The sequence below is a fragment of the Scyliorhinus torazame genome, chromosome 6 (genome assembly GCF_047496885.1).
Source record: "Scyliorhinus torazame isolate Kashiwa2021f chromosome 6, sScyTor2.1, whole genome shotgun sequence".
Classification (NCBI taxonomy): Eukaryota; Metazoa; Chordata; class Chondrichthyes; order Carcharhiniformes; family Scyliorhinidae; genus Scyliorhinus; species Scyliorhinus torazame.
Genome location: NC_092712.1, coordinates 115,544,101 through 115,571,854, shown reverse-complemented (window position 1 = coordinate 115,571,854; position 27,754 = coordinate 115,544,101). Strand labels below are relative to the sequence as shown.

General features: G+C 49.2%; 1 protein-coding gene across 3 annotated transcripts in view; it reads left to right on the top strand.

Annotated features, from left to right (window-relative positions):
• Nucleotides 1–15,898: 15,898 nt before the first annotated feature.
• The window catches only part of cmtm6 (CKLF-like MARVEL transmembrane domain containing 6), a 122,517-nt gene continuing 110,661 nt past the window's right edge, over nucleotides 15,899–27,754 (top strand). Inside the window, exons 1-2 of one of the 3 annotated variants that reach the window (XM_072508711.1) lie at nucleotides 15,899–16,030; nucleotides 16,866–17,288. In XM_072508711.1, coding sequence (XP_072364812.1) covers nucleotides 17,136–17,288 — 153 coding nt within the window. In that variant the 5' untranslated portion in view covers nucleotides 15,899–16,030; nucleotides 16,866–17,135. Of the gene's footprint in view, nucleotides 16,031–16,284; nucleotides 16,446–16,513; nucleotides 16,679–16,865; nucleotides 17,289–27,754 lie in introns of those variants that run through there. The other 2 variants (XM_072508712.1, XM_072508710.1) reach the window with 2 other exon arrangements.

The window sequence follows — 27,754 nt, the reverse complement described above, 5'->3', positions numbered from 1 at the left end:
CCACTCCATCCGGTCACTGCTTTGTACCACGACCAGCCAAACACCTCCTTGTCTTCCCCAGGAAGTCCTCCTCTGGGACCTCATTCCCGACCTGGCTGGCAGCTTCCGGAACTATCCTGCTCCAAATACACGTGCGGGCGCACAAGTCGGACACGTTGGTCGAGAGGGTCCATCTTCTCCACGCTAACCCCCAGTACGCCTACGTGGCGTACCCCGACGGCCGACAAGATACGGTCTCCCTACGAGACCTGGCGCCCGCCGGATCCCCACGCACACCCCAGACACCAGTCCCACTCTCCCTCCCACCGGTGCACCTTACAGGAGGATCGGTCATTCCGCCGGCACCGTCTAGGACCACCCACCCACCGACGCACCCCGCAGACGCTCCTTTCCCAGGTCAACCATTTTCCCCACAAGCGCCGTCTAGGGGTTTGGAAGCTGCCACAGAGATCGAGGCCACGCTCCACGCCACCACCCCCGCCCGACTCTTTTTTTTAACAGGGGGTGAATGTGGTAGTCTGTGTAGAGGTATTACGGTACCTGATAATGCTGGAACACCATTGATAGATATTGTATGTTTCCTATTGGTCAAGCTGTATGGTAGCTCCGCCCTGCAAGGCGGGGTATAAGAGCCCGTGCCACCCCAGCAGCCTTCTTTCTGTACCTGAGCTGTTGGGGGAAACATCTAGCTTATTAAAGCCTTCAGTTGAACTACAACCTCGCTTTAGTGGTCATTGATCGTGCATCACTCTTCAACTAAGGGGAACAGCTGCTCCCTATCCACCCTGTTCTTGCCCCGTGGTATGTATTTCGGTTGCGGGAGGCAGCTCATCGTTGGCTGATGGCGGGATCTTCTGATCCCGTCTTATCAATGGGATTCCACTCCACGCAACCGGGAAACACTCGGCGGGGGTGTGCAGTCACCGGGACCAAGAGATCCTGCTCGTGTGAAGAGCTGGAGGATCTCACCCAATATATCACAGTCAGTCCTTATGCATCATAGTTAGATGTCCTACCTATAACTGGTAATAATTATTTAGCTAATTAATATTTAGCCTGCAACTACAGACAGAATCTCCCTGCACAGTACAAGTCATGGTCAGGCTTCCCAGTTGATGCCATTTTTACCAGGACCAATCTCTCACATTGGGGCGGCACGGTGGCACAGTGGTTAGCACTACTGCCTCAGTGCCAGGGACCCGGTGGTATGGTAGCTCCACCTCAGACCGAGGTCTGTCCTAGGTCTGTTTAGTCCGGGTCCTAACGGACATGGCTACTAGACCGGGACTGCGGTAGGTGATGAGGGAACAATAAAATAGAGAAACACACTTGACCTCATCCCCACCAAACTGCTTGCCGCAGATGCATCTGTCCATGACAGTATCGGTAGGATTGACCAACACACAGTCCTTGTGGAGACAAAGTCCTGTCTTCACATTGAGGATACCCTCCATTGTGTTGTGTGGCACTAACACCGTGCTCAATGGGATAGACTTCGAACAGATCCAGCAGCTCAAGACGGGGCATCCATGAGGCGCTGTGGGCCATCAGCCGCAGCGGGATTGCATTCAACCAATCTGCAACCTCATGGCCCGGCATATCCCCCTCTCTACCATTACCACCGTGACAGGGGATCAATACTGGTTCAATGAAGAGAAAGGAGAGCATGCCAGGTGCAACACCAGGCATACCAAACAATGAGGTGTCGGCCTGATGAACCTACAACACAGGACAACTTGTGTGCCTAAAAGCATTAGAAGCAAGTAATAGAACTAAACAATTCCACAACCAAGGGATTAGATCTAAGCTCCGCAGTCCTGCCGCATCCAGCCATGAATGGTAGTGAACAATTAAACAACTTATTGGGGGAGGAGTTTCCACAAATATCTCCATCCTTTTTTTAAAATTTAGAGTACCCAATTCATTTTTTTCCCAATTAAGGGGCAATTCACCCACCCTGCACATCTTTGGGTTTTGGGGGCGCAAACACGGGGAGAATGTGCAAACTCCACACGGACAGTGACTCAGAGCCGGGATCAAACCTGGGACCTCGGCATCATGAGGCAGCAGTGCTAACCACTGTGCCACCGTGCTGTCTAGAGATCTCTCACCTTAACCAGCCCCACTTCTCTCCACTTCTTATACATACCGTCTATTCCCTCCGGCTTAAAACAGTGGTCTTCACACAGCGGCGCCAACACCCTTCTATCCTGAAATGTTTCCTCAGCTGGTTCCAGACCTTTACTATGGACTGCACCACCGGGCTCTCCATGTATTTCCTTGGCGCCATTGGCAATACCGACGTCACCATAGCTCTCAAGCTGGACCCTCAACAGGATTCCTCCTCCATCCTAATCCATTCTTTTTTCTTTTAAAAAAAAAAATAATTTAGAGTACCCAATTCATTTTTTCCAATTAAGGGGCAATTTAGCGTGGCCAATCCACCTACCCGGCACATCTTTGGGTTGTGGGGACGAAACCCACGATACACAGGGAGAATGTGCAAACTCCACACGGACAGTGGCCCAGAGTCGGGATCGAACCTGGGACCTCTGCGCCGTGAGGCAGCAGGGCTAACCCACTGCGCCACCGTGCTGCCCCATCCTAATCCATTCTTCCCCCTCTCTTTCCCACCACTGCCTCATCTTCTCCATGTTCGCCGCCCAGTAATATTGCAGCAGATTCGGCAACACCAACCCTCCCTTCTGCATCTGTCTCTGTAACAGGTTAACCCTTGGCACCTTCCCTGCCCATGCAAAGTCTTTGAGATAATCATATCCAGTTTTTGAAAGAAGGCCTTCGGTACAAAGATCGGAAGTGTCTGGAATATGAACAGGAACCGCGGCAGAATGCTCATCTTCACCACTTGGACCCTCCCTGCTAGAGTCAAGTGCAACATGTCCCACCTCTTCAGATCCTCCCTAACCTCCTCCAACAGTTTTGTTAAATTCCATGGGTTGGATCCTCTGGTCGCCGACGTTGAAATTGCGTTTGGCGGTCGGCCGGGCAATCAAGGTTCCCAACCAAATCGGGGGCGTCACCGCTTTTGCGATGCTCCGTCTTCTCTAAAGCGCTGCCCCCTCGGAGAGTACACCGCGCCACCTATCGTGAGCTCAGGACATTGCCTGAGGCCCGCCCGCCGATGCTCCGCCCCCGACCAGCCGAGTCCCGACGACGCGGGACACACATGGTCTCATCCGTCGGGAGCTCGGTGTGGCAGCTGCGGACTCAGACCAGTGCCACCATAGTCGGGGGATGGGGGGGGGGGGGTGCACGGGGGGCGACTTCATCAAGGGCTGGAGGCACAATTTCACGGGCTGGGTCCGCGAACTGCCGCCACCATGTTGCACGGCGCAGCTGCTGCAGGCTGCCGCTGTGCACGGCCACAGACCCAGCAATTCTCTTGGTCGTATCGGCAACTAGAGTTGGATGCTCTACGATGCCGGCATGCTAGTCCAGCAAAACCGGGAATCGGTGGCCGTTTTACGCCATGTTTTCTGTCGTAAAACGTCACCGCTCCCACGGCTGCGTGGGGACATAGCCCCAGAATCAGAGAATCCAGCCCCATTTGTGTAGCATCGCCCATTCCCTCGCTACCTGAATCCCCAGGTATCTAAACCCATCTCTGGCTACCTTAAATGGCATCCCCCTAGATGGCTCGCCAACCTAACTTGTTCATCAGGATTACGTCACTTTTCCCTACGTTTAGCTTATATCCCAAGAACGCTCCGAACCTCCGCAATAGGCCCATGATCCTCTCCATGCTTTCCAGTGGGTTTGAAACATACAATAGTAGGTCATCGTATAGCGACAACCAATGCTCCCTTCGTCCTCTCGTAAACCCTCACCACTCTGCTGACCCCCTAAGAGCCATTGCCAGAGGCTCTATTGCTAGAGCAAACAAAAGCGGCGACAGCGGGCACTGCTGCATTGTTGCCCTGTGCAGTTCAAAGTTTTGTGAGCCAATATCGTTGGTCCGTACACTCGCCACTAGTGCCATGTATAACAGGCGCACTCATGCCACAAACTTAGGCCCAAACCCAAATCTTCCGAGGACTTCAAACAGGTATCTCCACTCCACCCGGTTGAATGCCTTCTCCACGCCAATGGCAACACATCCTCCGGCACCTGGGCTCTCGACGGGGTCATCATCACGTTTAACAGCCGTCTTATATTACTAGAAAGTTGCCTGCCTTTACGAAACATGTTTTATCCTCTGCAACCACCCCCGGGACACATCGTTCCATTCTTCCTGCCATCAGCTTAGCCTGAACTTTCACATCTGTATTTAACAGCGATATGGGCCTGTACGACCACATTCCAATGGGTCCTTCCCATCCTTGGTATCAATGTGATCGTTCCCTGCATCGTCTCCGGCAGCTCCCCATTCCCCAGCAACTCATTAAACGGCAAGAGATGTGGTGCCAGGCCCGTCGCAAACTCATTATAGAATTCAACCGGGTAACCATCGGGCGCCGAGGCCTTCCCTGACTTCATACCCCTTATACTGTCCAGTATCTCCCTCAGCCCCAAAGGCTCCTCTAGCGCTTGCCTCTTTTCTTCCTCCAACTGTGGAAACTCTAGTCCGTCTAAAAAACATCCCATGTCCTCCACTTCACCTCCCAGGTCTGCCCTGTACAGCTGCTTACAATAATCCCGAAATGCCTCGTTTATCTTTCCTGGCTCCGACACCATCTCCCCTGCCTGAATCCATATCTTCAATATTTCCCTGGACGCGGCCTGCCTCTGTAGCTGATGCGATAACATTCAACTCACCTTTTGACGTATTCATACCGCTCTCCCTGTCAAAAACCTATCGAATTGTCCCTGCAACATTTTCCTCCATGACAATCTCTCCGTGGTGGGTGCCCTCGAGTACTCCCTATCTACCTCAATTATCTCGTTCATTAACCATTCATATTCCTCCCTCCTTTCCCTCTCCGCATGGGACTTGAACGAGATAATCTCCCCTCGGACCCAACGCTTTTAGCGCTTCCAAAATGTGGCCGCCGACACCTCCCCGTTTTGGTTCAATTCTACATAATCTTTAGTCACAGCCCGCACTTTATCACAAAACCCTCTATCTGCCAACAACCCCGAATTGAGCCTCTACCAGGCCTCTGCTCCCATCCAATCTAAGCTGAATCTCCAGCCAGTAGGGCGCATGGTCTAGCACGCGTACTCTGCCCCCTCTACTCCCACCAAAATCTCCTACCTTACCACCAAGAAGTCAATTCTGGAATATACCCTATACACAAGTGAGAAAATGGAATTACTCCCTTCCCCCTGGGTTCTTGAAGCACCACGGGGCCACCATACCCATCTTTTCCATAAACCCACCCAGCTCCTTTGCCATTCGTATCCTACCCATTGACCTGGGGCTCAATCTATCTACCTTCGGCTCCAAGACACAACGGAAATCTCCCAAAATCAACTGGTGCGCGGCCAGGTCCACAATCGCAGCCTGCAACACCCTCATAAAACCCACATCATCCCAATTAGGTGCATACACATTCACCAACACCACCGGCGTCCCTTTTAATACCCCACTCACAATCACACATCTCCCACCCGGGTCCCTCGCTACCTTTGCGCTCACAAACCCCGTTTCTTGCTCATCAAAACAGCCACCCCCACGACTTTGAATCAAACCCGAGTGGAAACCCTGTCCTGACAATCCCTTTCTTGGCCTAACCTGGTCCTTCATGTGGAGGTGTGTCTCCTGCAGAAAGACCACCACCGCTTTTAAACTCTTTCGGTGCGTAAAGACCCGAGATCTTTTCACCGATCCATTGAGCCCTCACACGTTTCTGTTATCAGCCTTACCGGGGGCTTCTGCCTCCATTCCCCTCTACCGACCGCTATCATCCCCTTTCAGCTCTACCCCCGTTAATTTCATCCAAGGTGGCCCTTTTCTCCGCCCCTGACCATGTTTCTTCACCAGCCTTGCCGCGTTGCAGCTTCTTCCCTTCCCCCCCATCTCCCTCCCTCCAACCGTTCTCCCCCCCTCCACGGCCACCTCTCTCGGCCTGCTCCCCCACCTCACTTCCATTCACCAGCATTCCCTGCCAGCATGGCAACTCCTGCCCAAAGGCTCCTCCTACCCACCCCTCCTCACTCTCTGTTCTGTGAAGAAGGCTCCTGGGGACCGCACCCTCCCCCACCCAAACAAAGATCCATCTCGAACTATGGGTCACCTCCCCCAAAGACAAACAGAAAGAAAAAATACAACCCCAGACTGCAGGCGGGAAGGGTGGGGGGCAGCTATCCCCTTACAAACTTTTCACCCCTACTGCCCTTTGTCTACCCAACAGAAAAAGAAGAAAAACCCTCCACATCGGAGGAAAAGAAAAAAGCCCCCCCCCCCCCCCAACCCCCATTCTACCCTTATTCTTCACTACTCCAAAGTGCAGCACCTCCGTCTCCCAGAATTGTTCAGTTCTCCCCCAGCTTATGCTCCCTGATGAAGTCATTAGACGCTTCTGGGGTCTCAAAATAGTATTCCCGGCCTTCATAAGTCATCCATAGTTTTGCGGTGTTGCCTTTTTTACTCGCTATAAATATGGCAGTCAACGAGGTTGCCCTTCCTTTGTCTAGATATTGATATTATATTGCTTTCAGAGTCGCCAGGTATCAAATGATACCACCACAAGGTTCAACCGGATATCGATCAAAGACCCAACAACCAGTTACTTAGTTCAAGTTCAATAATACTTTATTTACACACAAGATTACTTATACATGCAACACAAACACTACGAGTTAAACTACACCTAACAACTATGACAACCTGTACTTAACTTCAAGCACTGGGCTTAGGTCAGAGGAACAGTGGTCTTTGTTTGAATCTGGATCTGCTGGGTCTGGAGAAGTAACTGCGGTTCAGCTGGGCTCATCCGCCTGGTAGCGGGCGTTGAACTTGGACTTGCTTCTGGCCGTGGTGCTGCAGTTGGAGATGGACGTTGCCGGAGCGCCAGGTCCAAAAGAGATCGAACACATGGCAGTGTCTCGCTTTATCCTTGGGGGTTTCGCGCTCTTTTGGGAGGTCCTTAGGTTTGGACCCAATTAATTGGGCAGTTCTCGATCACTGCCTTCGATCTGAGCCAATAAAGGGGCGGGTGCCTTGATGGCTGGCCGTGTCCTAAGCGGTCATTGACCTTGCTGTTTATGCTTCCTGAGTAAAGGGAGTGGTGCCGAAATGTCTGGACTTGTATCGGTTACCTGAGTATCAATCCTTTGTCTTATGGAGACCATTAAAATGCTAATCGGTTGGGGGTTTCGATGCTGCCTGGATTCTTTGCTCACAAATATACATTCAGGTTCTGTGCCTGCCTGAATCTTACATTGTCCACATTTCCCTTTAAGCTTTGCGAACGTCCATGTTTCTTGTAAGTGGCCATCCCAGATGGCTACACTGGGCAGAGCACCTGAATACTATTCCCCAAACTCTTCTTGTTCTCCACAAACTTGCGGAGTCTCAAGATCACTGCCTGTGGCGGCTCCCCAGCTCTTGGCTTCTGCCTCAGAGACCTGTGCACTCTGTCCACCTCAGAGGCCTTGTCCAGCAACCCCCCCCCCCCCCCCCCCACCAGCCCCGCCTGCATCCTTGAAACGTACCTCGTGGCACTCGCACCTTCCACTCCTTCAGCAAGACCCACTATTCGCAAATTCTGCCTTCTCGATCTGTTTTCCTGCTCCTCCACCTTTGCTCTCAACGTCTTGCAAAGGTTTCCTAAGAGCATCTCTTCCACATCCAATGCCACCACCTGATCTCTCTGGTCTGACATCAACCTCTCAATCTCTCGGATCTGCGACCCCTGTGCCTCCAAACATTTTTTCACCCTCTCATTCAGGGGCCTTCAGGGGTGCCACAGCCCCTTCGATTGATCCTCCTGCATCTCCTTCCTCTGCTTGGGAACTCTTCCTTGAAGAAGGCCATCAACTACTCCATCTGGAACTTTCCTACTTGCACTAGCCCTTCCCCCTCCGCCATCCTTCTATTAGCTGCTGCACATAGGTCTCTTCCAACTCCTTGGCCAGATCTTTCACGTTCTTCTGCCAGGCCTGGTAACCAGCAGACATGCCACTCCTGGGGGGAACTTCTCCTCTGAACTTTAGTTACACTTTTCCGTTGACGTTACACCCAATTTTGGGTAAAAAGAGCTCTTTTCTATGCCTTCAAGCAAGAGCTGCCCTGTGCGCGACCACTCACACCATGGCCGCCATTGGACGTCCTTTCATTGCAGTGTTAATGTATACCTACTTGTGACACTAATAAAAAAAGATTATTAAGACCCTGGGAAGCATCGAGGATCAGAGGGATCTTGATGTGCTTAAGATAACAGAGCAGGTGGATACAGTGGTCAAGAAGGCATATGGTATACTTACCTTTATTAGCCGAGGCATAGTATTTAAGAGCAGGGCGGTTATGCTGGAACTGTATAAAATGTTGGTTAGGCCATAGCTAGAGTGTTGTGTGTAATTCTGGAATCCACATTATAGGAGTGATGTGATAGCACTTTAAAGGGTGCAGAGGAAATTTACCAGGATGTTGCCTGAGCTGGAGAGGTTTAGCTATGAAGAGAGATTAGATAGGCTGAGATTGTTTTCCTTGGAGCAGAAGAGACTGAGGGGGGAACATGATTGAGGAGTATAAAATTAGTAGGGCCATAGATAGAGTAGACAGGAAGAAACTTTTCCCCCTGTTGGAGGGATCAATGATCAGGGCGGCATAGATTTATGGTAACGGAGATTTAGAGGGGATGTGAGGAAAAACTTTTTTAACCGGAGTGTGGTGGGAGCCTGGAACTCACTGCCTGAAAGGGTGGAGGAGGCAGAGACCTTCATAACATTTGAGAAGTATTTAGATGTATATTTGTGCTGCCAAGTCATACAAGGCCATGAGTGAAATACTGGGAAATGGGATAGAATAGTTAGGTGTTTCATAGCTCATAGAAATTACAGTGGAGAAGGAGGACACATGGCCCATCAAGTCCGCACCGGCCCCCGGAAAGAGCACCCCACTCAAGGCCACACCTCAGCAACCCAGTAACCCGACCTACCCTTTTTGGACACTAAGGGCAATTTAGTACAGCCAATCCACCTAACCTGCACATCTTTGGACTGTGGGAGGAAACCGGAGCCCCCGGAGGAAACCCACGGGGAGAACGTCCAGACTCCGCACAGACAGTGACCCAAGCCGGGATTCGAACCCATGCCCTTGGCACTGTGAAGCAACAGTGCTAACCACTGTGCTACCATGTCTCCCTTGCTGTTTTTAAGGCAGAGCTAAATAAACATATGAGGGAGATTGGAATAAAACAATGTGCTGATGGGGTGAGTGAGATAAGGCAAAGTAGGAGAAGATTCATGTGGAATATAAAAACCAGCATTGACAATTAGGTCTGGTGGTGCCAGGAATGCTCCTGCTATTTTAAGCTGATATGGAAATATTCCATTATTTCTGTGAAATTAATGCAGATATTATCAGCTCTGTTGCACGCTAGGGCAGCACGGTGGCACAGTGGCTAGCATTGCTGCCAACAGCGCTGAGGACCCGGGTTCGACTCCCAGCCCTGGGTCACAGACCGTGAGGAGTTTGCACATTCTCCTCGTGTCTGCGTGGGTTTCACCCCCACAGATGTGGGGGATAAGTGGATTGGCCACGTTAAATTGCCCCTTAATTGGAAAAACTAATTGGGTACTCTAAATTTAACACAAAAAGCTCTATTGCATGCCCTTTCCTGATTCGGGCAGTTCTCAATTCCCCTTCTAGTAGCTCTTCTTTTGACAGCTGAAAGGAAAGAGAAAATGCTGGAAAATTTCAGGTCTGGCAGCATCTATAGGGCGAGAAAAGAGCTAATGTTTTCTTTCTTTTCTCTCCCGACAGATGCTGCCAGATTTTCCAGCATTTTTTCTTTCGTATCAGATTCCAGCATCCGCAGTAATTTGCTTTTATTCTTTTGACAGCTGGCTGCCATCAAACCGCTGGCTTCAGAGGAGCAATTTGGCTGCAGATGGTTGGTTACAATATGATTTCTAATGACTGGCTGCTGTTGGCTAACCGAGAACCGGTGGCAGGCTACGGATAGGGTACTGAAGGTGGTTTTTAATAGAATATTACGTGATGGGTGGCATCCTGTAACTGGCTCTTGGTTGCCGAAGAAATATTGTGGTTTTTGCTGATGGCAAACTGACTTCTGACGGTTCTTTACTGGTGGTGACCTCCATCTGGCAGCTGGTAACTGGTTGGCCTGTAGCTGTCATTTGTGCCTGGATGACTACTGGTAATGGGTTGGCTGGTGTTAGTTCAGCTGACATCCTATTCTCTCTGGCTCAGCTGTTCATTTTGAATACTCACTGAGGTATAAGCAAAGCGTTTTAATGTGTTTAATTGAATGATGCCTTTTTATATGGCGAAGCAGTATACAGTTTATAGATTATTTATGCACATATAAAATACTGGTAAATATATCAAATATTTTTTAAAATTACGCGTCTAATTCTGCTCCTATGACTTATAGTCTTATCTTCTGCGTTGTGTCCCAGACCTCCAGGAGAAAGAAACCTTGTTAATGATAGACCCTGTAACTACTTCTAAAGGCATTGTTACACCACTGAACACAGAGCCTGGAGAACTGATCCTCGGGAGTTGGCAGTTTTAGGTCAGAATCCGAATAAATGACAAACGTAACCCATAAGGCAGCATGGGGTCATGCCAATAAATGACAAACGTAACCCATAAGGTAGCATGAGGTCATGCCAATTTTAACTGCTGGGCCAAATCGCCATGCTGCCAGTCCGATTGGAATTGGTGGGAAATGTCTGCAGCTCTTCCAAATATTGGAGCCCTATGACGAAGCTCTGAAATGCAAGTAGGTGTGTTGAGGGGTTCTGATGGGGTTTGTAGGAGAGAGAATGGGGGCTGGGTTTAATCCAGCCAAGGAAGGGTGGTATCCAGCCAGGGAAGGCTTAAACTTATCTCGGGCCCATAGGAACACACATCCTCCTTCTCTCAGCTCCACAAAATACCTTTTCAGGATTTTTCAAATCTCATGTATCAGTCAGTGGCAGAAAAGTCACATGTGACGGCATGGTAGCACAGTGGTTAGCACTGTTGCTTCACAGCTCCAGGGTCACAGGATCGATTCCCGGCTTGGGTCACTGTCTGTGTGGAGTCTGCACGTTCTCCCTGTATCTGTGTGGGTTTCCTCGGGTGTTCTGGTTTCCTCCCACAATTCCCGAAAGACCTGCTGTTAGGTAATTTGGACTTTCTGAATTCTCCCTCTGTGTACCCCAAGAGGCCTGGAATGTGGCGACTAGGGGCTTTTCACAGTGACTTAATTGCAGTGTTAATGTAAGTGTACTTGTGACAATAAAGATTATTATTGTTATGTTTATCTACTGTAGCACAATCAATCACTCACGAGACGAGATGCGAAGGAGTCGAACGATGGCTTTATTACACAGACTTGTTCCCCAGCAGCACAGTTACAGAATGCAGCTGCTGGGAGAACCCGGGCTCTTATACTCCGCCTTACTGGGTGGAGCCAGTAGGTGGCTGATCTAATCGGGATCCAGTGTCTATCCACCAATAGCCTCTCGGCATCCCAGGGTACCTTAATACCCCTAATACATACAGCCACATTCACCCCTTGTTAAAAAGGAACCCGGCGGGGTAGTGGGTCGTATGGTGGTAGGAGTTTCCAGAGTCGGTCCCTAGGATGTCGCTAACACGGCGGCTATGCGCCGACATTAACTACTTACAATGCCGCTTTCACTAGGCAACCAAAAGAAATATTTACAGAGGCAAATCTTGCTTCATTATACAGATTCGATGAGTTGAATGGGTGCCCTGGTTGTCCTTGCCGATCATCTTAGCCCTGGTGGTGATGCAGGCACTGGTTCCGGCCTCGTCGTCTCTGGGAGTGTCGCGATGTCTTGTCCCGTTCCAATATCCCTATTCGGGGCCGGGGGAAGGACCAATCCACCCTGGAAGGGGGCGGCTGTGGGGCGCGCCGGCGGGAGGGAGGGGGTGATTGGTGTTGGGGGTGTGCCCGTGGCTCCAGAGGGGGGTCACTGGTGTTGGGGGGGGGGGGGGGGGGGGGCTCCGGCGGGTGTCGGCCGTCGGGGTACGCCATGTAGGCGTATTGAGGGTTCATGTGGAGGAGATGAACCCTCTCGACCAACAGGTCCGATTTGTGAGTCTGCACATGCTTTTGGAGCAGGATGGGTCCCGGGGCTGCCAGCCAGGTCGGAAGTGACGTTCCATAGGAGGACTTCCTAGGGAAGACAAGGAGGCGAATGTGAGGTGTTTGATTCGTTGTTGTACACAGCAGCGACCGGATGGAGTGGAGGGCGTCCAGGAGGACTTCCTGCCAGCGGGAAACTGGGAGACATCTGGACCGCAGGGCCAGTAGGACAGTCTTCCAGACCGTTCCGTTCTCCCTCTCTACCTGACCGTTCCCTCGGGGTTTGTAACTGGTCGTCCTGCTTGAGGCGATGCCCTGTCTGAGCAGGAATTGACGCAGTTCGTCGCTCATGAAGGAGGACCCCCTATCGCTATGTTTGTAGGCGGGGAAACCAAACAGTGTAAAGATGGTGCCGAGGGCTCTACTGACCGTGGCCATGTCGGGACAGGGGATGGCGAATGGGAACCGGGAGTATTCGTCAATCAGGTTGAGGAAGTACGTGTTGCGATCGGTGGAGGGGAGGGGGCATTTGAAGACCAGGCTGAGGCGCTCAAAAGGACGGGAAGCCTTTATCAGGTGCGCTTTATCTGGCTGGTAGAAATGCGGCTTGCACTCTGCGCAGATCTGGCAGTTCCTGGTGGCGGTCCTGACCTCCTCGATGGAGTAGGGCAGGTTGCGGGTCTTTACGAAGTGATAGAACCAAGTGACCCCCAGGTGGCAGAGGTCCTCGTGGAGGGTTCGGAGACGGTCCACTTGTGCGTTGGCACACGTGCCACGGGATAGGGCATCGGAAGGCTCGTTCAGCTTTCCGGGACGATACAAGATCTCGTAGTTATAGGTGGAGAGTTCGATCCTCCACCGCAAGATCTTGTCGTTCTTGATCTTGCCCCACTGTGCATTATCGAACATGAAGGCAACCGACCGTTGGTCAGTGAGGAGAGTGAATCTCCTACCGGCCAAGTAATGCCTCCAATGCCGCACAGCTTCCACTATGGCCTGGACCTCCTTTTCCACTGAGGAGTGGCGGATTTCTGAAGCGTGGAGGGTGTGTGATAAAAAGGCCACGGGTCTGCCCGCTTGGTTGAGGGTGGCCGCCAGGGCTACGTCAGACTCGTCGCTCTCGACTTGGAAGGGGAGAGACTCTTCGATTGCGTGCATCGTGGCCTTTGCGATATCCGCTTTGATGCGGCTGAAGGCCTGGCGGGCCTCTGTCGACAGGGGGAAGACCGTGGACTGGATTAGCGGACGGGCCTTGTCCGCGTAGCTGGGGACCCACTGGGTGTAATAAGAGAAGAAGCCCAGGTAGCGTTTCAGGGCTTTGGAGCAGTGGGGGACGGGGAACTCCATGAGGAGGCGCATGCGTTCGGGGTCGGGGCCTATCACTCCATTACGCGCTACGTAGCCAAGGATGGCTAGACGGTCGGTGCTAAACACGCATTTCTTCCTGTTTTATGTGAGGTTCAGGGCGTTTGCGGTCTGGAGGAATTTGCGAAGGTTGGCATCGTGGTCCTGCCGGTCGTGGCCGGTGATGGTGACGTTGTCGAGATACGGGAACGTGGCCCGCAAACCGTACCGATGAACCATTCGGTCCATCTCCCGTTGGAAGACCGAGACCCCGTTAGTGACGCCGAATGGAACCCTTAAAAAATGATAGAGCCGCCCATCTGCTTCGAAAGCAGTGTATTTTCAGTCGCTCGGGTGGATGGAGAGCTGGTGGTAGGCGGACTTAAGGTCCACTGTGGAAAATACCTTGTACTGTGCAATCCGATTGACCATGTCGAATATGCGGGGGAGAGGGTTCGCATCCAGCTGCGTGTACCTATTGATGGTTTGACTATAGTCTATGACCATCCTCTGCTTTACCCCGGTCTTTACAACTACCACCTGGGCTCTCCAGGGACTATTGCTGGCCTGAATTATGCCTTCCCTCAGCAGCCGCTGGACTTCTGACCGGATAAAAGATCGGTCCTGGGCGCTGTACCGTCTGCTCCTAGTGGCGACTGGTTTGAAATCTGGGGTGAGGTTCGCGAACAGGGATGGCGGATCGACCTTGAGGGTCGCAGATAGTGAGTGGGGGTATATGACCACCGAATTTAAACGTTAAGCTCTGGAGATTGCACTGAAAATCCAATCCCAGGAGTGTGGCAGCGCAGAGGTGGGGAACGACGTACAGCCGGTAGTTTTTGAACTCCCTCCCCTGCACCGTGAGGTTCGCGTTGCAGAACTCTTTTATCTCTACCGAATGGGACCCCGCCACCAGAAACGTTTTTTGATTACTTGGGTGGATCGGAAGGGAACAGCGTCTTACTGTATCAGGATGTATAAAACTCTCCGTGCTCCCAGAGTCGATCAGGCAGGGCGTCTCGTACCCATTTACGAATATCGTTGTTGATGCTGTTTGGAGCGTTCAGGGCCGCAACTGGTCCAGGGTCACCGAAGCCAGTCGTAATTGTTGCACCGGGGCGTTTTCTTCAGGCCCCGTGTGGCCATCCATCCCGGGGTCCTTAGACATCAGCCAAGATGGCGGCGTCCACGGGTCGCACACGGTCGGGGGTGGGCAAGATGGCACCGCCCACGGATCGCACGTTACCGGGGGGGCACAAAATGGTGGCGCCCCTCCCTCCCGCATGGAGTCCGGGACCCAAAATGGCAGCGCCCGTTGGCCGCACATGGATCGCTGGGCGGGTTGAGTTTGGGGTTCTCTCCCGGAGATTGCGGTTACCCCGCCCGGGCCTGGCACACAGCGACAGAATGCCCCTTTTTCCCGCACCCTTTACAGAGGGCCGAGCGGGCTGGGGAGCGTATCCGGGGGTGTTTCCCCTGCCTGCAGAAGTAGCAGCGGGGCCCCCCCGGGTGATCTGCCATTCTGGCAGTGCAGGCCTGCGGGGGGGGGGGGGGGGGCGGGGGGTCCACGGTGCCCAAGGGGGCGTAGGCGCGGGCGTTCTGTGACGCCACATCAAACGAGGCCGCGAGGGCCCGTGCCTCTTTAAGGCCTAGTGTGTCTCTTTCAAGCAATCGTTGACAAATTTGTGATGAAAACATACCTGCCACGAATGCATCTCGGACCAGCAGCTGTGTGTATTCATTAACCGCAACCGATGGGCAGTTGCAGTTTCTCCCCAGTATCAACAGCGCATTGTAGAATTTGTCCAGCGATTCCCTGGGGATCTGCCGTCTCGTCGCGAGCTGGTGGCGTGCGTAGACCTGGTTGACGGGCCGAACGTAGATTCCTATCAGCATCGCGATCGCCATTGGGAAATCTTCCGCATCCTCTATAAGCGTATAGATATCAGGGCTCACCATGGCATGCAGGACCTGGATTTTCTGTTCCTCTGTAGGTATGCCGGGGGCCGTTCGGAGGTATCCCTGGAAACACGCTAACCAATGTTTGAAAGTAGCCGCTGCGTTTGCCACGTGGGGGCTGATTCGCAGACACTCCGGCATGATTCGGAGCTCCATGTCCTTAAAAGCTTGTGTAATAAATTGTAGCACAATCAATCACTCATGAGATGAGATGAGGTCGAACGATGGCTTTATTACACAAATTTCTTCCTCAGCAGCAGTTACAGAATGCGGCTGCTAGGAGAACCCGTGCTCTTATACTCTGCCTTACTGGGTGGAGCCAGTAGGCGGCTGATCCAATCGGGATCCAGTGTCTATCCACCAATAGCCTCTCGGCATCCCAGGGTACCTTAATACCCCTAATACATACCATCACATCTACCCAGAGCGGATTCGAAATGTTCAGGGTTTCCTTTAACATTATTTGCTACATTTAAAGAAGGGCTTTTCTGGCTTTGGCATCTATTCAGTAAAGCAGGTTAAAATCAGAGTTACAGGTAGGCAATGTGGGGTATTTTAACCGCGCAGCATTGGGCAGGTAGGTTAAACCCCCTCTTTCTCTAAAAAGGGTTAAATGGTGACTGGAAAATGACTGGAGTCAGATCATTAATCTGCACAGTAATCCCGCGTGGATACATGTTTAACTTTACTCAATCCCGGCGGATGGTCACAGACCCTAATCGGTGACTCCCCACACACACACAATTGTTGCGGGAATGTTTCCGGCATTTTCTGTTTCTATTTCACAATGATCACACTCCTTTTGGTATCATCATTATGAACGCGCTTCAGGAGCGGTTTGCTGAATAATCTCCAATTCGCTGAACGGGGGGAGAATGTTTCGCCGGGTCACCCTCCAGTCCCCCCGCCGCCACACGTGTCTGCCCCCGGGAGAAGGCGAGTGAGGCGTGGGTGGGTAAAACGAGTGGAAAGTCCCAGCGAGGGAAGCTGGGCCTCTGTCTAATCGGGTTTTTTTCCCTGCGTGTGTTGTGTAATGACGAAAACGAAACAAGGAAGTGAAGCTGTTGAGAGGGAGGGAGAGGCAGAGACACGTTTAACTCAGCCGCTGGGTGGGGGAAAGGGGACATCGGGCAGCACACAGGGCCGGCCAGGGAGGTGAAGGGGAAGGTGGCTGCGGCCCCTCGGTAAGTGGACAGTCGGTGTGGCTGGGGCTGATGGTCGGGGCTGCTATTGTGCGGAAAGGTGTGGGCTTGCCGGCTCCGATTGGGCCGCCAGCGACAGAAATCTCGTTTGTGGGGCGGCTTTGGATGTGAATTCACCGCCTCCCCTGAGCTAACATCTCCCTTGTGTGTTTTCTCTCTCTACCCGCAGATCAGTTTGCTTCCTCCAGACGACGTGATGCCAGAAGCGATCGGCGGAAATTTGCGCTCCCGGGGTTGAGAAGGAAATTTTTGGCGCAAAAATTCATTTCGTTTCGTTTGGATTTCGTTTTTAGCGACAGAATCCCCCCCCACGGATATCAATTCCGGGAGGAGTTGGGTATAGTTTCGGTTTGGAGGTTTCCACAACACCCCCCCCCCCCCAAAAAAATCCCAAGTTGTGTGACTGTTTTGTAGAAGTGGTTAAATAGTCAGCAACAGGATGCCGAACCAACAGGAACGCGGGAACGGAGGCATGGAGTCGGAGCAGCAGGGGGTTTATCGCACAACCACTGAACCCCTCGCGAACCAGGACTCCTTCTGCCAACTCGACTACCTGAAGAGTCGCCAAGGAATACTGAAGGTGGTCCAAGTGGTGAGTTGTATTGTTGGGCAGCGCGTCTTCCTCCCTTCCTCCTCTCTGTCTTTCCCACGTGGATGGGAGAATTATTTGTGGGCATGTTTCGCAACACGGGTTAAGAGCCAACATTCAAAAATTAATTGGATTCAGGGGCTTCAGTGGATTCGAGGGCAAGGTTTCACTCAAGTGGAACGACAATATTTTTTTTAAATTTGAGAAACATGTATGAGAAAACATGTTGTTGGCCATAGGGTTGCCAACTCTAGATGGACGTACTCCTGGAGCTTTCATCATAAGACCTCCCAACAGTCAAAACACCATTTCATGGCAGTGCTGAGAAAAATATATTTTTCCCTGTTCCATGATTTTGTTCATGGGTTTCTCGCAAGTGTCCTGGAGATTAATGTTCAATTCACCGGGACTCCAGGATCACCCTGGAAGGTTGGTAACTCTAGCGGAACGCCACTAAATTGGGATGGACTTTAGAGGTGGTGAAGGAAAAATGAACAGGTCAGAACTTTAAGATACTGGGGAAAGATTAATTGCATTCTTTTGATGTTTGCTATCAGTCCCAGAGGAGAACCAATACAATGCCCTGCATGTGATGATTTCCCTGAGTAATATTTATACTACACCCCTCGGCCCATTTGACGGTCATTGAAAAAACCTCCAGACCAGAAGCTCTTTGCATCTGGTAGCATAGGGTACTGCTATTATTACAGAAAAGTGGGTAGGATTTGATGTGATGTGGTGAATTGGGGAAATTATTGTTGGCAAGGAAGAACTATTGTCTTGAGAGGAAGCCGAATATACATTGTTGACTGAGGAAACTAGACTACGATGAAGATTAGTTATTTAGTAAGATATCTAAAATGTTTTTAAAAACTAATTTTTATGGGATGTGGGCTTCGCTGACTGTCAGCATTTGTTGCCCATCCCTAATAGTCCATGCGAAGGTGGTGATGAGCTGCATTCCTGAATGCTGCAGTCCATGTGGTGTAGGTACACCCACTGCTATTCGGGAGGGAGTTCCAGGATTTTAACTAATGTTTGCAAGCAGAGACAGAATGTAACAAAGCAAAATTTGCAGATGATACTAAAATAGGTGGGAAAGCAGGCAGTGAAAAGGAAATAAATAGTTTAAAGACAGATATAGATAGGTTAGGAGAATGGGCCAAAAATTGACAGATGGAGTTTAATGTGGGTAATTGTGAGGTAATCCATTTTGGCCAAAAAAATAGATCGGCAAATTATTATCTAAACGGAAAGCAGATTCAAAATGCTTTTGGGCAGAGGGATCTGGGTGCCTTTGTTCATAAATCGCAGAAAGTCAGCGTGCAGGTACAGCATGTAATAAAAAAAGCAAATGGAATTTTAGCGTTTATTGCAAATGGACTGGAACATAAAAGTAGAGAAGTGTTGCAATTGTATAGGGTGTTGGTGAGACCACATCTGGAGTATTGTGTCCAGTTTTGTCTCCTTATTTGAGAATGGATGTGGTGGCATTAGAGGCAGTTCAGAGGAAGTTCACCAGGTTGATTCCTGAGGTGGAAGGGTTATAATAATCTTTATTGACACAAGTAGGCTTACATTAACACTGCAATGAAGTCACTGTGAAAAGCCCCTAGTCGCCACATTCTGGCGCCTGTCTGGGTACACGGAGGGAGAATTCAGAATGTCCAAATTACCTAACAGCACGTCTTTCGGGACTTGTGGGAAGAAACCGGAGTACCTGGAGGAAATCCACGCAGACACAGGGAGAACGTACAGACTCCGGACAGACAGTGACCCAAGCCGGGTATCGAACCTGGGATTCTGGCGCTGTGAAGCAACAGCGCTAACCACCGTGCTACTGTGCGTCCATACGGTTGACGTATGAGAAGAGATTGAAAATTTTGGGCTTATACTAGCTGGAGCTTAGAAGAATGAGCGGGGATCTGTTCAAGATATATAGAATACTAAAAGGGATTGATAAAGTAAACGTAGACCAAATGTTCCTCCTTGTGAGGCAATCTAGAACAAGAGGTCACAGATACAAGTTGAGAGGTGGTAGATTTAAAACCGAGGTGGGGAGGAACTACTTCTCGCAGAGGGTGGTGAATTTGTGGAACTCGCTGTCCATAGTGTGGTGGAATCTGAACCATTGAATGGTTTCAAGAAGGAGATAGAGATATTACTGATTTTTAAAAATGGATTAAAGAGGTATGGGGACCAGGCAGGGAGGTGGATTTGAGACGAGGAAGAGATCAGCCATGACCTGATTGAATGGCGGAGCAGGCTCAAAGGGCTGAACGGCCTACTTCCGCTGCTAATACCCATGTACCTATATTTCCAAGTCAGAATGGTGAGTGACTTTTCATAGCATTTACAGTGCAGAAGGAGGCCACTCGGCCCATCGAGTCTGTACCAGCTCTTGGAAAGAGCACCGCACTTAAGCCCTCAACTTCACCCTATCCCAGTAACCCCACCTAACCTAAGGGCAATTTAGCATTGCCAATACACCTAACCTGCACATCTTTGGACTGTGGGAGGAAACCGGAGCACCCGGAGGAAACCCATGCACACATGGGGAGAACGTGCACACTCCGCCAGACAGTGACCCAAGCCGGGAATTGAACCTGGGAGCTTGGATCTGTGAAGCAGCTGTGCTTACCATGCCCCCCCCCTTGGACTTGGAGGAGAATTTCCAGGTGGTGGTGTTTCCATGTAACTGCTGCCCTTGTCCTTCTCGGTGACAGTGGTCATGGGTTTAGAAGGTGCTGACTAAGGAGCCTGTGTGAGTTCCTGCAGTGCATCTTGTAGATGGTCCACCCTGTGCTTCGGTGGTGGAAGGAGTGAATGTTTGTGGATTGGGTGCCAATTAAGCAGGCTGCTTTGCCCTGGATGGTGTCAAGCTTCTTGAGTGTTGTTGACATCTAGTCAAATGGGGAGTATTCCATCACACTCCTGACTTGTGCCTTGTAGGTGGTGGATAGGCTTTGGGGAATCAGGAGGTGAGTTACTCGCTGCAGAACTCCTAGCCTCGGACCTGCTCTTGGTGCACAGTATTTATATGGCTAGGAATTGTAATACTGTTCTGGGTGGCACGGTAGCACAGTGGTTAACACAGTTGCTTCATTGCTCCAGGGTCCCAGGTTCGATTCCCGGCTTGGGTCACTGTCTGTGCGGAGTCTGCATGTTCTCCCGTGTCTGCGTGGGTTTCCTTCCGGGTGCTCCAGTTTCCTCCCACAGTCCAAAGATGTGCAGGATAGGTGGATTGACCATGCTAAATTGCCCATAGTGTCTCAAAAAGGTTAGGTGGGGTTACTGGGTTACGGGGCTAGGGTGGAGGTGTGGGCTTAGGTAGGGTGCTCTTTCCAAGGGCCGGTGCAGACTCGATGGGCCAAATAGCCTCCTTCTGCACTGTAAATTCTATGAAACATTTCTCTTGGCACTGAATTAGTGAAGCCAATAACTTGGATTTGTATGAAAAATAATATTACAAGACATCAGATGGCTTTCTGAATGTAATACTCTGCAAGTGATTATGTTGCGGTTTTGAGATGAACAGATTGGAAATATTTATATGTGACCCCTGATCATCGTGGAGCTAGTTTTATTTATCTGGAAAAAGGGCGATTGAATTCAATGAGCAATGGCTAACGTGGGTACAATCATTCTGTAGTTCCCATGTTAATATCGGGTGAGATTTCCCCATTCCTTCCCTTAAAACAGTTATGAGTAACCTACCAAAATATGGTAGCTTGGATGAGGTCATTCAGGGTTGCTGATATGCATGATTCAAGACAGCTGCCACATGAGTTCCCACCTTGAGACAGGAAGAAAGAAAATGGGAGGCGTCGAGAGATTTCATATCAAGGCAGATTATGTCTCCAGAGAAATGGCTGTTCGCATGCTGTAATTAAATCAAAATTATCTTAATTACAAAGAAATTCAATCCCACACCTGTTGTAGGCAATGTACTGTCTAAGCTTGTGAAGAAAACTGAATTGATCTAACATTTAAAAATAAATAAAGCATGTTTCCCTCACTTATCTGTGTTTGGATGCAGTTAAACAAGTGGGAAGAAATTAGATTAACGGAAAAGATGCTGCATAAATTTATGAGGACGATAACTAGAAATAATGGATAATATTTATAGAGAGATTTGAGAAATTCTGGCTTTTACATTCGAACTGAGATGGCTAAAGAGTAAAGATTATGAAGAATTGTACTAAGCAAAATAATGATTGAATGTTTTCACTGGCAGGCGAGACAGAACAAACTTTTTAAAAACCTTTTTTAGAGTACCCAATTCTTTTTTTCCAATTAAGGGGCAATTTAGTGTGGCCAATTCACCTACCCTGCATATCTTTTTGGGTTGTGGGGTTGACACACACGCAGACACGGGGAGAATGTGCAAACACTACACGGATAGTGACCCGGGGCTGGGATCGAACCCAAGTCCTCGGTGCCGTGAGGCAGCAGTGCTAACCACTGCACCACCGTGCCGCCCCGAGACAGAGCAAACTTAAGATAATTATGAAAAGAGTGAGAAACCAAATAATGTAAAATTTTCTGCCGCAACCTGCTATAAGGACATTTAAAAATAATTAGTTGTTTGGAGCAGAGTAATATTAAATCGGTTGGGGCTAAAGCAGGAGAATGGAATTGGACTGGGTGCTTCTCACAGAGAAAAGTACTGCTTCAGATGTGGTGGGCCAACTTTGTTTTTTTGAAGCACTCCAAATGTATGTTAACATAGCATTAAAACTGGAATCGCATTCATGTTCTATTTGTCAAACTTTGGGCAAACTGTCTCATAGCTACTCTATTTTTGCAGCCAATTGACTGCACGTTTATTCATTTTGATCCACGTATTCAAGTTGAGCGAATCAAATCGCTCTAAATATTTATCAAAAAATGTCATCGCAGTGCCATCCCGTTCATCTCAGCTAGTTAATAACACTGGTAAAATATATTATTTATTGCATTAAACATGAATTTAAAAGTATTTCTTTTTTTTCTTTTTATAAAAGAAACCCTGCGCATCTTTTGGGTTGTGGGGGTGAGACCCAAGCAGACACTGGGAGAATGTGCAAGATCCATACGGACAGTGACCCGGGGCCGATTTAAAAGTATTTCAACTTATCCATAACATTTGTCCAATTCTTGCCCTAACCCGAAGTGTTGCTTCTAAGGCCTAAATTGATTGATTGATATTTATTGTCACATGTGCCGAAGTACAGTGAAAAGTATTTTTCTGCAGCCAAAGGAACGTACACGGTACGTACATAGTAAACAAAAGAATAATCAACAGAGTACATTGACAAATGGTACATCAACAAACAGTGATTGGTTACAGTGTGGAACAAGGGCCAAACAAAGCAATACATGAGCAAGAGCAGCATAGGGCGTTGTGAATAGTGTTCTTACATGGAAAAGATCAGTCCGAGGGGGAGTCGTTGAGGAGTCTTGTAGCTGTGGGAAGAAGCTGTTCCTATGTCTGATGTGCGGGTCTTCAGACTTCTGTGTCTTTTGCCTGATGGGAGGGTCTGGAAGAGGGCAAAGCCTGGGTGTGAGGCGTCTCTGACAATGCTGTCTGCCTTCCTGAGGCAGCGGGAGGTGTAGACCGAATCAGTGTGCGGGTGGCAAGCTTGTGTGATGCGTTGGGCTGAGCTCTGAAGTTTCTTGCGATCTTGGGAGGAGCAGTTGCATATCAAGCTGTGATGCAGCTGGATAGGATGCTTTCTATGGCACATCTGTAAAAGTTTGTGAGAGTTGATGCAGACATGCCAAATTTCTTTAGCTTCCGAAGGAAGTAGAGACGTTGTTGGGCTTTCTTGACTGTTGCATCAACGTGAGTGGACCAGGACAGACTGTTGGTGACGTTAACCTCCAGGAACTTAAAGCTATCGACCATCTCCACTTCGGAGCCATTGATGTGGATGGGGGCTCCGCTTCCTGAAGTCGATAATCAGTTCCTTGGTTTTTCCAACATTTAGAGAGAGGTTGTTTTCGGTACACCAACCCATCAAGTGATCTATCCCCCTTCTGTAGTCTGATTAGTCATTGTTTGAGAAACGACTCACCACAGTCGTATCATCCGCAAACCTATCGATCGGATTGGAGTTAAATCTTGCCACACAGTCATGTGTGTGTAGGGAGTACAGTCGAAGACTGAGCACACATCCTTGCGGGGCCCCAGTGTTGAGGACTATTGTGGAGGAGGTGCTGTTAACTATTCTGACAGATTGTGGTCTGTTGGTGAGGAAGTCAAGGATCCAGCTGCACAGGGAGGGGTCAAGTCCAAGATTGCAGAGTTTGGTTATTAGTCTTCTCAGGATAATGGTGTTGAAGTAGGCCAAGATAGCATCTCTCTGATAACTGTTAAGTCTAGAGCTTTTAATGACCAGTGAAGTATCTTGGACTTCTTCCTACATTAAAGGCACAAAATAAATCCAATTTGTTGTTTTGCTTGGCTCCAAGAGCTGTCTGTGCTGTGCTCCTGATCAGTGTCATGAGAAGTCTGTTAAATATTTTTTTATAGCTGTTTTGGCACTCGTCCTTCCTACTGATGCTGCATCCCCACCTGTCTGGCCTAGCTCCATGTGCTTGGCCCACTCTATACCACTCCATTTCCTTCCTATGTCCCACAAGGACCATCCCAAACCTGACTCTGGTTAATTATTTGTATCTTGGTCCACTTTTCCACGCTATTGAGCCTTGTACTAAAAACTGTTTTCAGTCCACACACAGTTTTAAAAAAAAAAGGCTGGAAACAGGTCATAGACAAGACTACTGGGTTGATGTATTTATTTATGTAACTGGTGTTTTGGGGAAGAAATTTAGTTAGCTATAAGGTAAACCTTTTTAATTTTTAGGAACCAGTCATAAAAGACTTTGTTGTGTTGAACGCAACTCCATTCTGGAATCTATTCACTAGAAATGCGTGCTCGGGGGGGGGGGGGGGGGGGGGGGGGGGGGGGCGGCGGCATGTGGCACAGTGCCACACTGCTGCTTACGGCGCTTAGGACCCGGGTTTGAATCCTGGCCCTGGGTCACTGTGGAGTTTGCACATTCTCCTTCTGTCTGCATGGGTTTCACCCCCACAGCCCAGAGATGTGCAGGTTACGTGGATTGGCCATGCTAAATTGCCCTTTAATTGGAAAAAAATAATTAGGCACTCTAAATTTAAAAAAAAAAGAAATGTGTGCTCGATTCAATAGTCTGAATCTTTCATTAGGCCATTACGCTGGTGAAAAGGGTGACATGGCTGGAAGATCTCAACTAATTTCCATGGAAGAAATATGATGGTATGGGGTGGCTGATCTCTTGGGTTAAGCACAGGGCTAAATTGCTGGCTTTTAAAGCAGACCAAGGCAGGCCAGCAGCACGGTTCAATGCCCGTACCAGCCTCCCCGAACAGGCGCTGGAATGTGGCGACAAGGGGCTTTTCACAGTAACCTCATTTGAAGCCTATTTATGACAATAAGCGATTTTCATTTCATTTAATGAGGGGGGGGGAGTTTTGAAAACCGCACATGGGCCTATGCAATCTGTTGATCCACAGTATAGTCTTTTAGCCTTTTAAACTGGTTCTCTAGCAACCCCGGGTTCTTGGATATCAGGAATGAACATTGTTAGAATTCCTACGGTGCAGAAGAAGGCCATTCGGCCCATCAAGTCTGCACCGACCCTACCAATGTTAGAATTCCTACAGTGCAGAAGGAGGCCATCCGGCCCATCAAGTGTGCTCCGACCCTCTGGAAGATCATCCTACTTCGGCTCATTCCTCATCTCTTCTCCTCCTCCTCCTCCCCCATCCCTGTAACCTAGCCTATACATCCCTGGACAATAAGAGGCAATTTAGCGTGACCAATCTGCCTAACCTGCACATCTTTGGATTGTGGGAGGAAATTCGAGCACCCGGAGGAAATCCGTGCAACATGGGAGAACATGCGAACTCCACAAAAACAGTCACCCAAGGCAGGAATTGAATCCAAGTCCCTGGTGCTATGAGGCAGCAGTGCTAACCACTGAGCCGCTAAGGTGGAAAATGTATTGCATAATATGCATACAGTTAGCATAGACATTTGATATGTTTGCATATCTATGGGCCAAGTGGGAGATCCTGCAAGTGGCGTGCTGCCAGAAGGTTAACTTTGCCTACCATTAACTGCATATCTTCAGTGGAAGATGACATGTGTTTTACATCTAGACAATTATATACATTGATTGCAGAAGGTTGCAACTGGTTAGGTAAGCTTAATGAATAATGAGTAATTTGTCTTTTTAATATAAATTTTTAGAGTGAATCATATTTATGGAGTGTGTGTTTATTCCACGCTCTGGTTGGTTGGTTTCATCTCACTAAGCATTCAACACCATCAGCAGGGCAAAACTAAACTTGGTTGTCCACCAAAGCTCCTCAGTCTCCTCTGCTCCTTTCATGACAGCAGGCACTGTACTGTATAGTTTATTGGCACAATCTCCAATAGTTTCAGGATGAAGTATGCAGTGTAACAGGGCTATTTCCTAGTGCCCACTTTGTTTGGTATTTTCTTCTCCATACTCCTGACCATTGCCTTCTCGACAGATATGGAAGGAGTTTACCTGCTTACTAGGTCAGATGGCCAACTCTACAATCTGTCTATATTGAAAGCAAAGTCTTGATGGAGAACTCCCAAGCTGATTGCTCACAAAGAAACTCGACTACAAAGACTCATGAATTGGCTCTTCAATGCCTGTAACTTGTTTTCCCTTACAATGAGCATCGTGAAAACCATGGCAATGAGGCAAGATTTTACATCTCTGCCCTTGACCGCTCTAAATAAAATCCTAATCAAAAATTCTTCTGCCGCGGTCCACAATCTGTCTCCTAATGTAGAACTCTATACACTCCGAGAAAGCAGCTACCATCTTTGGCCGAATCACGAAGTGTGCTTGGAATAACCTCCGGTTGACTCCTGGGAGAGCTGCTGGTTCATAAGGCCTGTGTTTTCGCCACATTGTGTGGTTGGCTGTGAAACATGGATGACTTGCAGCTATCAAGAAAAGAAACTGAGCAACATTCATTCGGGTAGCTGACAAAATCAGAAAGGCTGCAGTCCTCTCAAAGGCAAATCTTGCAAGTGCATTGAGACTCATTAAACAGACTTTGTTGGCTTGGGAATGTCATAGGATGGAAGAGGAACGCATGCCAAGCACTTTCTGTATGGTGAAAGATTTGGAGCCAAAACACTAGTTTGCCCAAAGGTCTCCTTCAAGGATGTTTGCAAGAGTGACGTGAAGGGCTTATACATTGATTATTGCAGACAACAAGGAAATGGTGACATCACCTGTATGCTGCCATACTGAGGATCGGTGGCTTGGCAACAGGTGCCAACACCAAAAGAACAACACAATTACACCTGATAACCACTTAATATGCGGCATTTGTAGCAGAATCTGCCTTTTGTGGATTGGTCTCTTCAGCCATCAACAACATGCCCACCACATGAAGATCCGACCGCTCCCAACAGATTTGCTGCGTGTCCATCATCTTGCATATATGAAGAAATGCAAATACTTACCTTACTTTTAAGTTGATGGTTGGAGTTTAGGGCCTTCTGCGTGTGCACCAGCCGGGAAATGGCCAAACATGTGCAGTTAGGGTTGTTCATACATAGTTTGGGCCTTTCATTCATGCATGCATCGGCCACGGTTGGGGTTCTTTTAAGTGGGGAACTGGTCCTGCGCGCATGTGCAGGAGGAAAATAAGTGAAAAGGTGCAAAACTGCAGGTCAGGTGACCTGATCAGAATGCCATTCTCAAGGAAGGTGTCCAAAGGAGCAGGGCATGGGGAGAGGGTAGGGGGAAGGTCCAAAATCAGTAAATGGGACACAAAAAAGATCCCAGAACTAGGCCCTACGCACGGACAAAACCAGTGATCAGAAAGAGGTCCCAGAAGTAAAGTTAAAAGAAAGGAGCAGAGAGGTAGACTCCAAGTTAAAAAGAGAGCTCCAAGGAGCAAATTTGAAGAAAAAATGTGGCTTGAGAGAAACCCAGAAGATCTGAGAGAGCAGCCAAAGTTTGGTGACTCCATGAGGGAAAGGATTACCCGTTTGGGGCCGTGGTGTTCTTGGCATGGCTAAATCTGTATGGGCGCTTGTAAGGTGAAGCTTGAATGTGCTCGGAGATCTGGAGGAAAGGAATCTGGGAAGGTGAGGTTAAAACCCTGAGCGACGTATGAGGAGAATTCCAAGGTAATTTCTTCAATTGTGAAGGTTTGAAACCCATGTGAGGAAGATGGAGTTTTAGTGAGACCGGTAGGCTCACAGTGTTAGCAAATCCTGGGTAGGTGTTGAGAAATTTATAGAATCTGCTTTGGTTGCATCTGTAATTTACTTTGGAGTGTGGTGTGTTTGAGCATGGTTCACCTATTAATTCACATGTACTGCACACTTACCCAGAAGGGTAACATATGCTTGGCATTGCTTTATTTTTTGTATGTGTCTGCA